The sequence below is a fragment of the Suricata suricatta genome, chromosome 13 (genome assembly GCF_006229205.1).
Source record: "Suricata suricatta isolate VVHF042 chromosome 13, meerkat_22Aug2017_6uvM2_HiC, whole genome shotgun sequence".
NCBI classification, from domain to species: Eukaryota; Metazoa; Chordata; class Mammalia; order Carnivora; family Herpestidae; genus Suricata; species Suricata suricatta.
In genome coordinates, this window is record NC_043712.1 from 20,835,446 (window position 1) to 20,850,396 (window position 14,951).

Consider the following 14,951-nt stretch of genomic DNA (forward strand, 5'->3'; position numbering starts at 1 on the left):
TTTTTTTTTTAACATTTAACCTTGTTGTTAATTTCTAGTTTTTACTAAATTTTGGTATTTTGGGGGAGGTACTTATTGACATTTTCTTGGGACTTATAATTTGGGAAGGTTTTGTGATAACAGTGTTTGCATGTGTGTAAAGTAAGATCTAGTCTTCAATCAACTCTATTAATAACATTTTTCAGGGCATCTATATTTTGTTTTTGTTACTGTTGGTTTTTGGTTACTTGGATTGCCATTTTTCTAAGTTTCTCTCAGAAATCCTAATTGTTTTGTTTCACACATTTTGATGTTCTGATATTTATGTCTTAATTGTAGATTTTAACTTTCATTAGTAATAAATGGTTCATTTTATCCTGTTTAATATTTTTTGCCTTGGATTATAGTTTAGTAACAATATTGGTCTTCTTGATTTCTTTGTGCATATATTTGCACAATATGCCTCTGTTCACTTTTGTTCCTTTTGAAGTAAGAAAAATTTAAATTTCAGTGTAGTTAATGTATAGTGTTACGTCATATAGCGATTCAGCAGCTCCGTGCATGACTCATTGCTCGTCGTGATTAGTGTACTCTTTTCTAAAAAATATTTTTCATGTTTTTATTTATTTTTGAGAGAGAAAGAGAGACTGAGCACGGGTGGGGGAGGGGCAGAGAGAAAGGGAGATGCAGAATCTGAAGCAGGCTCCAGGCTCTGAGCTGTCAGCACCGAGCCTGACGCAGGGACCAAATTTGTGAACCATAAGGACATGACCTGAGCCAAAGTCAGACACTTAACCAACTGAGCCACCCAGGTGCCCCCATGATTAGTGTACCTTTAACCCGCTTCGCGTGTTTCCCCATTCCCATACCTTAGACACTTTTGTTCTTAAAAGTGACTTGAATAACATTGCTGTAGATGTACTCTAGGAAATAGCAATACTGTGAACCTTCTTTTTTTTTTTTTTTTCCCATAATATTTTATTGTCAAATTGTTTTCCATACAACACCCAGTGCTCTTCCCCCCAAGTGCCCTCCACCATCACCACCACCTGTCTTCCCCCCTCCTGCCTCCCCCCCCAACCCTCAGTTCATTCTCAGCTTTCAATAGTCTCTCAAGTTCTGCTACTGTGAACCTTCTTGAGAAAAGTTTTTTTAATTGAATCTTTAAAAATTTCTTTTAATGTTTATATATTTATTTTGAGAGAGAGAGAGAGCGCGAGCAGGGGACGGGCAGAGAGCAGGAGAGAGCAGAGGGCCTGATGCAGGAATCAAGCCCTCGAATTGTGAGATCATGACCTGAGCCGAAGTCAGGCACTTAACCAACTGAGCCACCCAGGCGCCCTGAGGAGAGTTTTGTTTTAAGCATAAGTTAAGCGGTTTATTTACATTTAGTGTTCTTTGTGATATGACTTTCCTTTCTTCTGTCATCTTAATGTTTTTTTTTCTTTTTTATGTTGCTTTGTTATGTCCATTGTTTTCTTTTTGTTACATAGATTTCTTTTTCAGTGGTTCAGACCGTATAGATTTTGTTTTTATTCTGTTACACATTAAAAAACAAACAAAATCCTATCTGAATAGGAATTGTTTTGTTTCCTATCTGAATGTTTATTTTTCTGATCACCAGTGTTAAGACTGAAATCATGCTGACTTCTTCCTGAATAAAGACTTCAGCGTCTGTACTTCCTTTTTTCTCTTCCTCTCTTGCTTTCCTTACGTTATTGGCTTAATATAGCATTTTACTTACAGCTTCTTATTTTTAATCATTTTAAACATGTATTGCATCTTTATTTATTTTTTAAAAGATTTTTAAAAATGTATTATTTATTTTTGGGAAGGACAGAGAGAGTGCAAGCAGGGGGCAGAGAGAGAGGGAGAATCTCGAGCAGGCCCTGTGCTGTCAGCGCGGAGCCTAATGTGGGCTCAAACTCACCGTCTGTGTGATCATGACCTGAGCCAAAATCAGGAGTCGGATGCTTAGCCGACAGAACCCCCCAGGTACCTCTATATTGATTTATAGCAATATTTATAACAATTGTTTAAACAGCTATATGTTATAACAGTTTCAGTGATTACTACCAGTACTTTCATACTAAAACATCTCTTTTTTCTGTATTTTTATTTCTCTGCCTGCACAATGATTTCTATCTTCTTACCAAGAAGTGGAATTATTTTTAAGATTTTATTTTTAAATGATCCGTACACTCAATGTGGGATTCAAACTCACAACCCTGAGATCAAGAGTTGCATGCTCTACTGACTGAGGCAGCCAGGCACCCCATGCTTTCTGAGCCCATGGTTATATGAGAGTATCTTTTCATCATCTTCATGAGTAAATGAGAGCAAGATAAAATTTTTGGTCCATTTACTTCTGTTGGTAGAATTCTAGAGGCATTTCACATTGGCTTGGGGAAATTAATGTTTTGGAAGAGAAATTTGAAGAAGTTGTGATTTTTTAGAAAAAAAATCCTGTGTCGATAATCTGATTTCTAAGCCCTGATATCACAGGGATTTTCTTTATGTGTGAAATTCAAGATTTTAATCATGTATTCATGCACATGGTAAGTGTTTGTTGACCACCTACTATGCGTTTCGTGTTATTTTAGGCATTGGGAATTCAGTAGTGAATGAGACAGAACTCCCTTCCCTCATGAAAAACTGTATTCAGGTGTGATATAAATGTTACTGCTTTTTATTATGTTTCCTTAGTACTCTGAGAGTTTTTGGATCTTCTGATTTTGGTCTGTTTACACATTAGAAATATTTTCTTTCCTGAAATCTCTGATTATTGCTTTTTTTCCATTTGGTGTTTTGGCTCATCAAATACTCCAACATGGAATCTTTTGTTCGTCTGCATCAGTCTTCACTTTCTTTCCGCCTTTTTTCTTTTTTAAAGCTTATTTATATATTTAGAGAGGGAGAGGGAGGGAGAGAGTGCACTCGCGCGTGCACACATAAGGAGGTGGGGCAGACAGAAGGAGAGAGAGAATCCCTAGAAGGTTCTGTGCTGCCAATGTAGAGCCCACTGTGGGGCTTGATCTCATGAACTGTGGGATTATGATCTGAACTGAGGTCAAGAGTGAAATGCTTTACCTGCTGAGCCACCCAGGTGCCCCTTCTCTCTTCCATTTTATATCCATGTCTTTTTCCTCTGCCTCTGTCGCTGTGCAGCACGTTTGTCTGTACACGCATTTCACTGACCATTCTGGCCTTCACTGTTAACACTGCACTTTAAATTCTGTTGGTTGACTTGCATTTCCTTTTGTTTCTTGTCTCATCTAGTTCCTTTTCTTTTTTTTTTTTTTTAAGTAAGCTCTAGACTTGAATTTATAATCCCAAGATTAAGAGTCACGTGCCCTACTGACTGAGGCGGCTAGGTGCCTCTCATCTCGTTCCCTTTTTATTTCTGCCTCTCAACCAATTTCCTTTCTGCTATTGCATTCTCTTATTAACTCATCCTTTATCTGTTTTAATCTATCTTTAAAAATTTTTACTGAAGGTACAAAGCAGATGTTGCCTAATTTTACTGTTACTTTGCTCAATATTTTTAAATTTTTATTTATTTATTTTTAAAAATATTTATTTATTTGTTTTCGAGAGACAGAGAGAAACTGCAGGAGGGGAAGGGGCAGAGAGAGAGAGGGAGAGAGAGAATCCCAAACAGAGTTTGCTGCAGGGCTTGATCTCATGAACTATGAGATCATGACCTGAGCCCAAATCAGGAGTCAGATGCTTAACCGACAGACACCCAAGCACACAGTTGTTTTTTTTTTTTTTAAGAATATTTATTCTTTGCCTCTTTGTAGAATCATTTCACAGGGTTTTTTTTTTTTTTTATCTAGATTACTTACTGTTAGAAGATAAATGTTTTATCTAGGTCTGATATTTCCCTCATAATAAAATGGATGGCATTCTCTCTTATTTTACTCTGTATCAGATGATATTAGTGTGTGCTTAAATTAAGTGTCATCTTGAAGGATTTACTGCTGTTTGGATAGTCCGGCATCCTTCAGGGAGCAGCTAGCTGTGAGAAAGCCCACTGCCTTGAGCCTTAGTTCTGAGTGGTTGGCTGTCTTGATTAGTGAAGCAGGTGCTCTTGGACAGTGTCCGTTGCCTGACTTCATTACGATGCTGTGGTCAACAGAGGCCGGAGAGCACTGAGTCCTTCCTTCTGCCAACCCAGACTCTGTGTCAGGTGGGGCCTCCAGGTCCCTAGGCCTCCCTGTAGAAGTCTTTCCACGTCACCGATCTCCAGTGCTGAGGAAGGACTATTAGTAGTAGTAGTAGTAGTAGTACTACTACTAGTAGTTGTAATAGTAGTGTATACATTTTTTTACCCTACCTGCCTCCCAGCATTGCCTGGTGAATTAAAATACAATGCAGATGTGTCTTAGTACCTCAGATCTGTGTCTGGGTCACTGTGATGTGCAGGTGGGATCAGGAACTGCCAGGCTAACTTGTCCCGAACGGAGCCTCTATCACTTATTTGTCCTGGTGCCCCCTGGCTTCTAGCCCCCACTGCTGTGGGCACTGGTTCCTTCTCCTTTCCCTCCCTGAAGACTGAGGCCGTGCCCCTTTGCTTGAAGGCAAAGGCACATAGGAGCTCTCAGTGTCTTCCTGTCATCTGGTCTCTTCCGCACGGTGCTAAGCAGAAACGTCTTCATGTTTGTGCCTTGTGTATGTCAACCCACCCTTCTTTCTAACCCAGATGCAAATTTTGACCCATTTTTACTATTCTCAGTCACTTCGGTCAGGATTGGGGGTGGGAAGTGAAAGCCAGATGCCTTTGTTCACACTGCCGTCTTCCCCTGAATTCAGACTATAATGGCTGTACGTGAGAAGTCGTCCTGGGCTGCAGACTCTGCCGGCAGCTCTCTGTGTTGTGTTGTGTTGTGTTGTGTTGTGTTGTGTTCTGTTTGTGAACACACATATCCCACGTGCAGTAGGCCTTACCTACATATATTTGGTGTGCCTAAAAATCATGCATACTCGTAGCAAATCTTTAAAAGCAAATCTTTAATCCCTATTAAATCTTTAAGAGTTGTCAAGATAGGGGTGCCTGGGTGGTTGAGTGGGATAAGCGTCCAGCTCTTCATTTCAGCTCAGGTCATCATCTCACGGTTTGTGAGTTCGAGCCCTGTGTCGGGCTGTACACCGACAGTGAGGAACCTGCTTGGGATTCTCTCTCTCCCTCTTTCTCTGCCCTTCCCATGCTCGAGCTCCCTCTCTTTCTCAAAAATAAATAAATAGCAGCATTCAGGTGGCTCAGTTGGTTAAGTGATCAACTGCACCTCAGGTCATGATCTCACAGTTTGTGAGTTCGAGCCCTGCATTGGACTCTCTGCTGCTGGCACAGAGCCTGCTTCGCATCTTCTGTGTCCCTCTCTCTCTGCCCCTCCCCCACTTGTGCTCTCTCTATCTCTCTCAAAATAAATAAACTTTTTGAAAAAAATAACAGCTAAAAATTAAAAAGTTGTGAAGATAAAGGGGAGCACATGTGATAGATAGGTCTCCCGGTTCTCTCTCATAACCATAGTTTTACATTTTCCAGTTATAGCCAAGAATATTTTCTCCCAGCTAATTGCCTTGTACTGCATGTGTGATATTTAAAATGCTGTGGGCAGTTTTGATTTTGAATAATTTGTTGTCATTATTACTTTTTAGGTAACAGAGACTCCCATGGGAGAAACATAGTTTTCTAGGTAGTTATAAAAAGCCTCTTCTTTCTGATAGACATTTAAAGTTTTTTTCGGGGTGCTTGGGTGGCTCAGTCGGTTAAGCATCCAACTTTGGCTCAGGTCATGATCTTGTGGTTTGTGGGTTCAAGTCCTGTGTCAGGCTCTTTGCTGACTTCTAGCTCAGAGCCTGGAGCCTGTCTTCAGATTCTGTGTCTCCCTCTCTGTCTGATCCTGCCCTGCTCGCGCTGTCTCTCTCTCTCTCTCTCTAAAAAATAAATAAAACATAAAAAGAAAGTTTTTCTCATTTGAAAAAGTGTACTAACTTGTTAGGAAACTTGCTTTTCCTTGAAAATTAGCCATGGTGTTCCTGGACATTCTGTGAGTTTTGTCTTGTTTTGTTTTGTTGAGAGGTTGAGAGAGAGAGTGCATGAACGGGATAGAGGGGCAGAGGAGGAGAGCGGGAATCTTAAGCAGGCTCCACACTCAGCACAAAGCTGGACATGGGGCTTGATCCCACGACCCTGGGATCATGACGTGAGCCAAAATCAGGAGTCAGATGCTCAACCGACTGAGCCACTGAGGCGCCCCTGTGAGTTTATTACTCATTAGTAACAAACCTCCTCACTCTCAATGACACGGGAAGAAACTAGAACATTGAAGGAGTAAATTAGACTGGAGGAAGCCAGTGGTTGAAATAAGTCTGCTCTCTGATTATTTTACTGCCTTTGTTCTCTGAGTAGCTCTTGAAATACTGTCTGCTATGAACTAAACATCTTGCCTGGCCCTCTACTTTCTGATGGTCTTCTAGGTAGGAAACCTTAGTCCACGAGTTCTAATCCATGCTCTTTGACTTTTATTGATCTTTTCCTTATTCTCAGACTTTCTAGCTGTTGACACATTTCCCTCCATGATATTTTACATATGAGCTATCCAAGTGATATCCAACTTCCTAAAAATATCACAACTTTATTAGGTTACATTGATTAATTTTTAATGTTTATTTATTTATTTTGAGAGAGAGAGAGAGAGAGAGAGCAAGCAGGAGAGGGGCAGAGAGAGAAGGAATGAGAGAATCCCAAGTATGCTCCTCCTTGTCAGCATAGAGCCCGACATGGGGTTCAATCTTTCATGGACAATGAGACCGTAACCTGAGCTGAAATCAAGAAAATGCTTAACCAACTGAACCACCCAGGTGCCCCACATTAATTTACATGGATTTTAAAAAATGAATTATTTAAAATTCTGATTCTCTCAATAGCCTATGCTATAAGAAAAAGCAAGCCAGATAACTGGATTTCACAAAGAAGGACACTGAGGTGGAGAGGGGTTAAGTGGCTTAGCTAAGATCATGCAATTAAGAAGCTGTCGAGGCAGGACTTGAAGCCAAATGTGATGCTCTTGCTGTTAAACAACCGATTGGCTTTTATAAGATGTCAGAGTTTCAAATGTTACTTAGCCAAGCTATGTTTTGCTAGGATATGCAACCTGTCTGTATGTTTTATCTTTTAGAAGATGATCTCTCAGAAGACGATGGAACTTTCAACATTTCAATATTCAGCGAAGCTTGTCTGAAACTGAACAGGCGCTCTTGGAAAGTCGGATCGGAACAAATATACCAAGTAAGAAGATCTCTCATGCTGTCAGAGTATTGTGTCACGTAAAAATTTGGGTGCTCTCCAAGTGAGGATCCAAAGTATTTAAAAATACTAGTGGAATGAACTTCTAGACAGTTTGATTTTTGTCTCTAGAGATAGATGTGAGATATGAGATGAATGCCCAATGAGGAGTTAAATTGGAGGAAGACCCTGTATTTGGTGACTTGTTATCAGTTTCCCTGTCTGGTATCTCACCTGTATGTGTTATATTTTATTTTAATGCATTTTATAATTACAGCATATTCTATCATCAAACTCATACTTGCTTGTTGATCTTTAAGAAACTCATTGCATGGCTCTTGGTCCCCATTTAACTTGACTTTTTAAAACTCAACACATCTTAAGTAAAATTATAAGTAGATTCAATTAGGAACTGAGATTTTTTATTTTGCGTCATTTTTAGTGCCTAGCAAGTCATCTGGCAGAGTAGACCAAGTATTAAGTTAAACTTAATTAATTAATTCATTAGTCATTTACCAAAAGAATATAATGTATCAGAACCTGTAACTTTGAATTCAAACTAAGGTGAGGTTTTTGTTTTGTTTTCATTTTTGCTTTTTTTTAATAAGAAGCAAGGACTGTGCTGAATCATAGAGCATGGACAGGACTCAACCAGATCAGTGAGGCGGGATGAAGGTGAAGAAGGACACTGTGGGCACGTAGCTAGTGTATTGAGTTTTAGGGAGCATGGTGCTCTCAGGGGACGAAGAAAGCCAGCGAGAATAGCAAGGGATGAGGCAAAAGCCCTAAGCAGTGGCTAGCTCATGACGGGCCCTGTGGTGTGGAGTTTGCATCTTATTTGGTGTCTCAGTGGGCTCACTCAGTGGACTCAGTGACAAAATATTCACATTTTTGTATTAGAAGGAATACAGGGGCTAGAAACATATTCAAGTACCCAATAAAATTATTATTAATTTAAGATACATACAATGTTAAAAAATGACGATGGGGTGGCTGGATGGCTCAGTTAGTTGAACTCCTGACTCTTGATTTTGTTTCACGTCATGATCATGGGACTGAGCCCCAAGTTGGGCTCCACGCTGAACAGGGAGCCTGCTTGAGATTTTCTCTCTCTCTTTCTCTCTCTCTCTCTTTCTCTCTCTCTCTCTCTCTCTCTCTCTCTCTCTCTCTCTCTCTCTCTCTCTCTCTCTCTCTCTCTCTCTCTCTCTCTCTCTCTCTCTCTCTCTCTCTCTCCCTCCCTCCCTCTCCCTCTCTCTCTTTCTCTCCACTGCCCCTCTACCCTGCTCGTGCACCCTCTCTCTTTAAAAACAAAAAAATCCCAAACCAAAAAAACAATTCCCCCCAATGAAGGCAGTTTGCAAAGAGAATATATATATTGTAAAAATGCAAATGAATACATGTTAGGGTAAGCCAAAAAAGAAAAAAAAAATGAAGCCACAAAATACCATGATTCTTCCCCAAGCATAGACTACTGTTACCAACAGCTTTTGCCCACTGAAACTGTCATGACTTTTCTGGAATAGTTATTTGTTAGCATCTATCAGTAAATTTTTGGAAATGGACTATTATTAATTATGCAGACATATACAGAATGATCAAGCTGTTTTCTGAAGCTTTTTTAATAATAGGGGAAATTGGAAACAAGTGTTCATCAGTAGGGATTTGGTTAAGTGGAGAATCGTACATTCATCTGATAGACCACTATGCAGACTTGGAATATGTTCTACCTCACACTGGACAGCATTTGCTGCTGTTGACCAGTATCCCTGTTGAAATGGCCTCTGTTTCTCTGTTATTTCGACCCCTCTCAGTTTCTCCTTCCTAGGATTCCTTTTCTCTGCCTGTCCCTTAAATCTCATTACCCTCAAGGTTGTTCCTTGCCTGTTCTCTCGTCATTCTGTACCCCACTTTGGGCCATCTCATTCAATCTTTTTACTTCCTTCACTGTCTTTATGCTGGTAAGTCTTAAATCTGTTTCTTTAGTTCTAATCTGTTCTATAAGCTCTAAGCCCAGTAGTCCCCGATGAGATTCTTGTGTTCTCCTGCATTGTGTCCTCACGTATGTGACCCTCCTACCAGCAATGCCCTTCCTTTCCTTACCTTACCTGGCTGACTGCTGTTAATCCTCAGGACTCAGCTCAGTCAGCTCCCTTGGCGGGACGCCTTCACTGACCCCCTACCTCAAATGCTGTTCCTGCTGTCTGGATGGCTTCTCCTACCCCTTAACTCACCTGGTTAATGCTAATTTCTCCTCTGGTCCATAATTAAGATGGGGAAGCTTTGCCCCATCCTCAAAGAGGAGGATGAGGTGTCCCTCTTGAGTGCTTCTACAGCCTCTCGTATTATAGCATTTCTCCCTCAATATTAAAAAAAAAGTTTTTTAAAAATTTATTTATTTTAAGAGAGGGAGAGAGAGAATCCCAAGCAGGCTCTGCACTGTCAGCACAGAGCCCAATGCAGGGTCCAAACTCACAAACCCTGAGATCATGACCTGAGCCAGAGTCAGGAGTCAGACACTCAACTGACTGAGCCACCCAGGCACCCTTTTCCTGGGCATTTTGTTTGACTGGATACTCATCTGTGAGTTCTTGAGGTCAGGACCTGTATCTTATTTGCCATTTATACCCAATGCTGTAGACTTTCTATTGAGAGAATGAATTAATGACAGGAAACTTTTTACAATACATTTTTAAATAAAATGACTATAAAAATCATGCGTACAGTGTGATTTAAAGTTTGTAACCAGAAAATAATTTTTTGTCTATAGCCTAAACCACATGGAGTTTAGGATGAGACTTGACTGTAGAAATGCAGCCTCCAAGTTGTGAGATTTTTTCCAGCAGATGGCAGCAGCCTGAATGTAGACCTGGTGAAATCAGACATCTGGATTGACCCAGTGTGTTTTGCGTTTTCTAGAATGGGTGGGATTGAGAACAAAGGGGCGAGGGGGTTGGGGTATTGGGCAAGAGAATAATTAACGTGATAGACAGTGGTACCTGAGAGAGCCGGGGAAGACGAGGATGGGGGTGGTAGAAAACTGGTAGACGATCTTGAGTGAGGAAATCTTGGGCGGGTTTCTTGAGAGAGATCAGGCATAATGTGTAAGTGGTTCAGAAGGGCAGGGGCTTGTGAGATCCTGTAGCTGCTCTACAAGGAAGTGGCCGTGGATATGAGTAGCTAAAGTGGAGTGAAGGAACTTTGTAACACTGAGCTCAAGGAATTCTGAGGCCAAGTTTTGTTGGCTTATTTATAAGGACCTTTAAGTTACCCAAGAGAATGGTAGGAATTGAGGCAAGAGGAATCTCCCAATGAGCCTGGTGTCAGAGTCATGGATGTCTGGAAGAATGGCAGGAATGAGGAGGGGTGGGAGTTTGCATAGCCAAGGACATGAGCATCAAAGGAAATACTAAACACAAAGACATCCGGCTGTAGCACTCTGATTGATGAAGGGTTGAGCATGTTACTTCTGGGACCTTCACATATTTTTTACCTTATAAGTCCCTATATCATACACGCATCTTGGGTCAGCAGTGGGTAGTATATTATTGGGTTAACAGTGTGCATGATAAATCTATGGACCAAAAACTCTTTTAGCAGAGCTCTAATAGAAAGGACCAAGGGAAGCACCATTGCACAGTTGCTTGGAGTGCACAATTTGGAGGAGTCCTCATCAAGTTCAAAAAGTCTGCTTTGTGAGGCTTGTCAATGAATTCTTGATGAATGAAAATAAAAGAATTTTGCCCAATAGCTCCAGTGCAGTTTTGTATTTTTTTTTAATTTTTGAAAATATTTTTAAAAAAGTGTTTAAGTTCATTTTGAGAGAGAAAGCATGAGTAGGGGAGGGGCAGAGAGAAAGGGAAAGAGAGAATCCCAAGTAGACTCCGAGTGCAGAGCCTGATGAGTGGCTTGAACCCACGCCCTGTGAGATCATGACCTGAACCGAAGTCAGACACTTAACTGACTGAGCCTCCCAGGCGCCCTTCCAGTGCAGTCGTCTTTACCGGGGAGGATATGCAGGGATTACCTTAGGGTAGCGTACATTTTGTTCATCTGAGGTGTAGTTATGCATCTGAAGCTCCGTCCTGGAGCTGGTTGAGGGGGAAGTTGAATAGGATAGGGAGGGAAGCTTTGTAAAGTCCATCCCGGTTTAACTTGCTGTGTTAACAATGCTTCTAAATGGGTGAGAACTACTAGAACGAACCTTCTTGCTTTTTCTCCATGTTGCTTGTAGTCTAGAGATCTGCAAGCCGACAGGAAATTTAATGCAGTGCTTTCTTTTAATCTCATAACAGTTTAAAGTTCTGGGTCAAAAGTGGTATCTGAGTAATTTTTACCATGCCGCCTCCTTTAACTTCACAACGAGGGAACAAGTCTCAGTAGTGTGTTTAGACCTGTACCCAGCAGCGGATTACACGGTGAATATCACTCTACTGGGATCTTCTGAGCCGCACTCGATGCAGATCACAATGACAACCTCACCAGCAGGTAGGTGTGCGCGTCGTTCTGTTTGTGGCTCAGGACAAGTGGAATACGTGAATTGCACAATGTGAGGGAGCAGAAGGAATGCTCACCTGGGAGGCAAGAGACTTGGGATCTAGTTCTAATGACTACTAACTTTTTTGGGCTTCAGAGTGCCCAAACTTCCCACCTATTCCTGCCCCACTTGGGTTCTGGCTCATAGAGGGTATAGATCAGGAATGGACTGTGTTACTTAGGGCTCTCTGACAGGGATGGGTTGAAATTACCTGTAAGGCCTCCTGTCTCTTACCCGAACTTGAAGCTAGGGTAGTCATGGACAACTAGAACCAAATTCCAGGAGATCAGAAATGTGAGCCAGCACAAAGAGGCCTTATGACTGGACCATGTCTGAGCACATGAAGCCAACATGGAGAGCAGTGGCCTAATGAAGGTCAGGCTTCTCAGGAAAGGGCTGTGTAGCCTTGTGAGGAAGCCAGACAGAGGCCCCCTGTGTCAACTCCACAGCTCTCTCTACTGGGAAGAGTCACAGAATTGTTCTGTTCTTTAATCCATTGGGTTTAACAGACAAATTGATGAGCGGAGGGGCTGCCACCTTCGAAGAAAGGCAGTTGAATAGCATAGGTCCTGCTCCTACCTTCCTGATGCTTCTCCCCCAGACTCCCCATTGCTCTGAGGAAAAAAAAAGCAGAATTCTGTGGTGGTTGCCCAACGTTGTGAATGTACTAAATGTCACTAAATTGTACACTCAAAAGTGGTTAACTTTATAGTGTGTGAACTTTACCTCCATTAAAAATTTTTTTTAAGTTTATTTATTTTGAGAGAGAGAGAATATCCCAAGCAGGCTCCCATGCTGACAGCACAGAGCCTGATGCAGGGCTTGATCCCACTAATTGTGAGATCATGACCTGAGCTGAGTTCAAGAGTCAGGTGCTTCACCGACTGAGCCACCCAGGAACCCCATTGTTCCTATTTTATAGACAAAGATCATGGGGTGCAGAGAAGTTAAACAGTTTGTTCAAAATCACAAATATAGGGATTTTTAAATTTAATTTAATTTAATTTTATTTATTTTTTGAGAGACAGAGACAACATGAGCAGGGGAGGGTCAGAGAGAGAGGGAGATACAGAATCTGAAGCAGGCTCCAGGCTCTGAGCTAGCTGTCAGCACAGAGCCTGACGTGGGGCCCAAACCCACAAATTGAGATCATGACCTGAGCCGAGGCCGGATGCTCAGACTGAGCCACCTAGGCGCCCCCAAATCTAGGGATTTGAACACAGGCAGTCTGGCCCCAGGGCTCTCGTTCTTACTCAGAACTTGTGCTGCTTCTCACTAATTATTTAGTTATTCAAAAGAAAAAAGCAGAAATACAGACCCACCTTGCTTTTGTCAACTTTGGACCGTGAGCAAAAACTTCCAATGCCATGGATGCATAAATGCATTCATTTAACGCTTGTTTATTTCTTACCTACTATGTGTCAGGCAGGGTCTGAGAGCTGACATTGTAGCAGTCATAGAACAGCCCCAGCTGCCATGGACTTGGAGTCAGGAGGTCAGGGTGGAGAGAAGTAGACAAGGAAATAAATCAGCGGTTAGGTGAGGCTTAGTATTAAAATGAAGAATAAGGCAAGGCAAAGGGTGTGACAATGAATGGTCAGGGAAGGCCTCTATTATAAAGTGACATTGAAGCACTGATCTGGAGGAAGTGAGGGAGTAAGCCATGCATAACAAGGATATCAAGTGACCAAGTCTTGAGAGAGGCATGTCCTCAGCATGTTCTAGGAACATCAAGGAAGCTGTTATGGCTGGAGCAGAGGGAGCTGGAGAAGGTGGTAGGAGCTGAGGTCTAAACTGTAGCTTGAGGGGCGCCTGGGGGGCTCAGTCAGTTTAAGCATCTGGCTTCGGCTCAGGTCATGATCTCACAGTTCATGGGTTCGAGCCCCGCATCAGGCTCTCTGCTGACAGCTCAGAGCCTGGAGCCTGCTTCAGGTTTTGTGTCTCCCTCTCTCTCTGACCCTCCCCTGCTCGCACTGTTTCTGTCTCTCAAAAATAAATAAAAAACATTAAAAAAACCACAACACTGTAGCTTGAATATAATCAGGATCCCTTGGTGTCAAATTCAGAAAGTAAGTCCATTGTTACCTTCTCCTTTACAATGTGGATCCCAAATTACTGTTGGTAAGTATAATCTAGCATGTAATCTTTCAGCCTCTATAGGTTCCCAAGCAATTTGGAGTCTACCATCAGTGAATTTGAACTTGGTTTGGGGAATGATCTCTTCCCATAAAGTTACTTGGATTCTGTCTGACAGGAGTCTTTCCATATGTTTTTGTGGGGAGGGAAATCCTCTTTCCTTAAAAGTTTTAGAACTTTGCCACGGTAGCTCAAATCTTTCTTGGTGCCCACATCACGTATTTAGCACCTTTTTGTTTTCATTTCTCCTCCAGGCCCTGTTCTATTTATTGCTGACGATCTTGATCTCTCGTGAAGGAGCCTCCTTGCTTTATGGGCAGGATACCCCACAGGATAGTGGGAGCAGTAGTGGGAAGGTCTTCAAATGAATTGCACGGTCTCGCATGCCTCCTTCACCGTCGCAGTTTCCTGCCATTTTGTCTCAGTTTCTCTCTCCCCAGAAAGATCTCAAGAATCTTTTAGTCCTGAGTTCCTGGGGTTCTTATTACTGAATGCCTTGCCTCTGAGTGCAGCTTCATGGTTAGGAGTTATCTTTAGCTAATCCTAGAGCTGCTTTGAGTTTCTGGAACTTTACTTTCACTGGTCTAATGAGGTCCAGGAAATGCACTCGGTTAATGGTGTTCACGCAGGCCCCACCTTTCCTTAGAACTGACTTTTAATGACTCAGCCCCCTGGGCTTCCTTGCTGGGCACTGCAGCAGCCCTTCGGGCGCCAGCTCCTTTTCTGCAGGGGCTAAGCCTCCAGTGTCAGTTCCTTCTGATAATCCCCACTGTGAGCTTTCAACCTGCCATTTCCCGCTTTCTATCCCCAGGTCTGGCCAATTCCTTTTGCTAGGTATTAGTACTTTCCTTCCCTATATTTGCTTTTGTTTTCACATTTACAGTTTTGTTCTCCTGACATACTACTTTGGATTTGGCCAGTGAAGTCTCGATAGAGACGTATGCCAGAGAGTTCTGGATCTGCCAGCATCAGCCTGTGCTCGAATAAATCCTGCTCGCCTTTAATATCATT

General features: G+C 42.0%; 1 protein-coding gene across 1 annotated transcript in view; it reads left to right on the plus strand.

Annotated features, from left to right (window-relative positions):
* Positions 1 to 14,951, plus strand: part of SUSD1 (sushi domain containing 1) — a 145,648-nt gene that overhangs the window by 76,098 nt on the left and 54,599 nt on the right. Inside the window, exons 10-11 of the mRNA XM_029919632.1 lie at positions 7,164 to 7,273; positions 11,563 to 11,755. Coding sequence (XP_029775492.1) covers positions 7,164 to 7,273; positions 11,563 to 11,755 — 303 coding nt within the window. The remainder of the gene's footprint in view (positions 1 to 7,163; positions 7,274 to 11,562; positions 11,756 to 14,951) is intronic.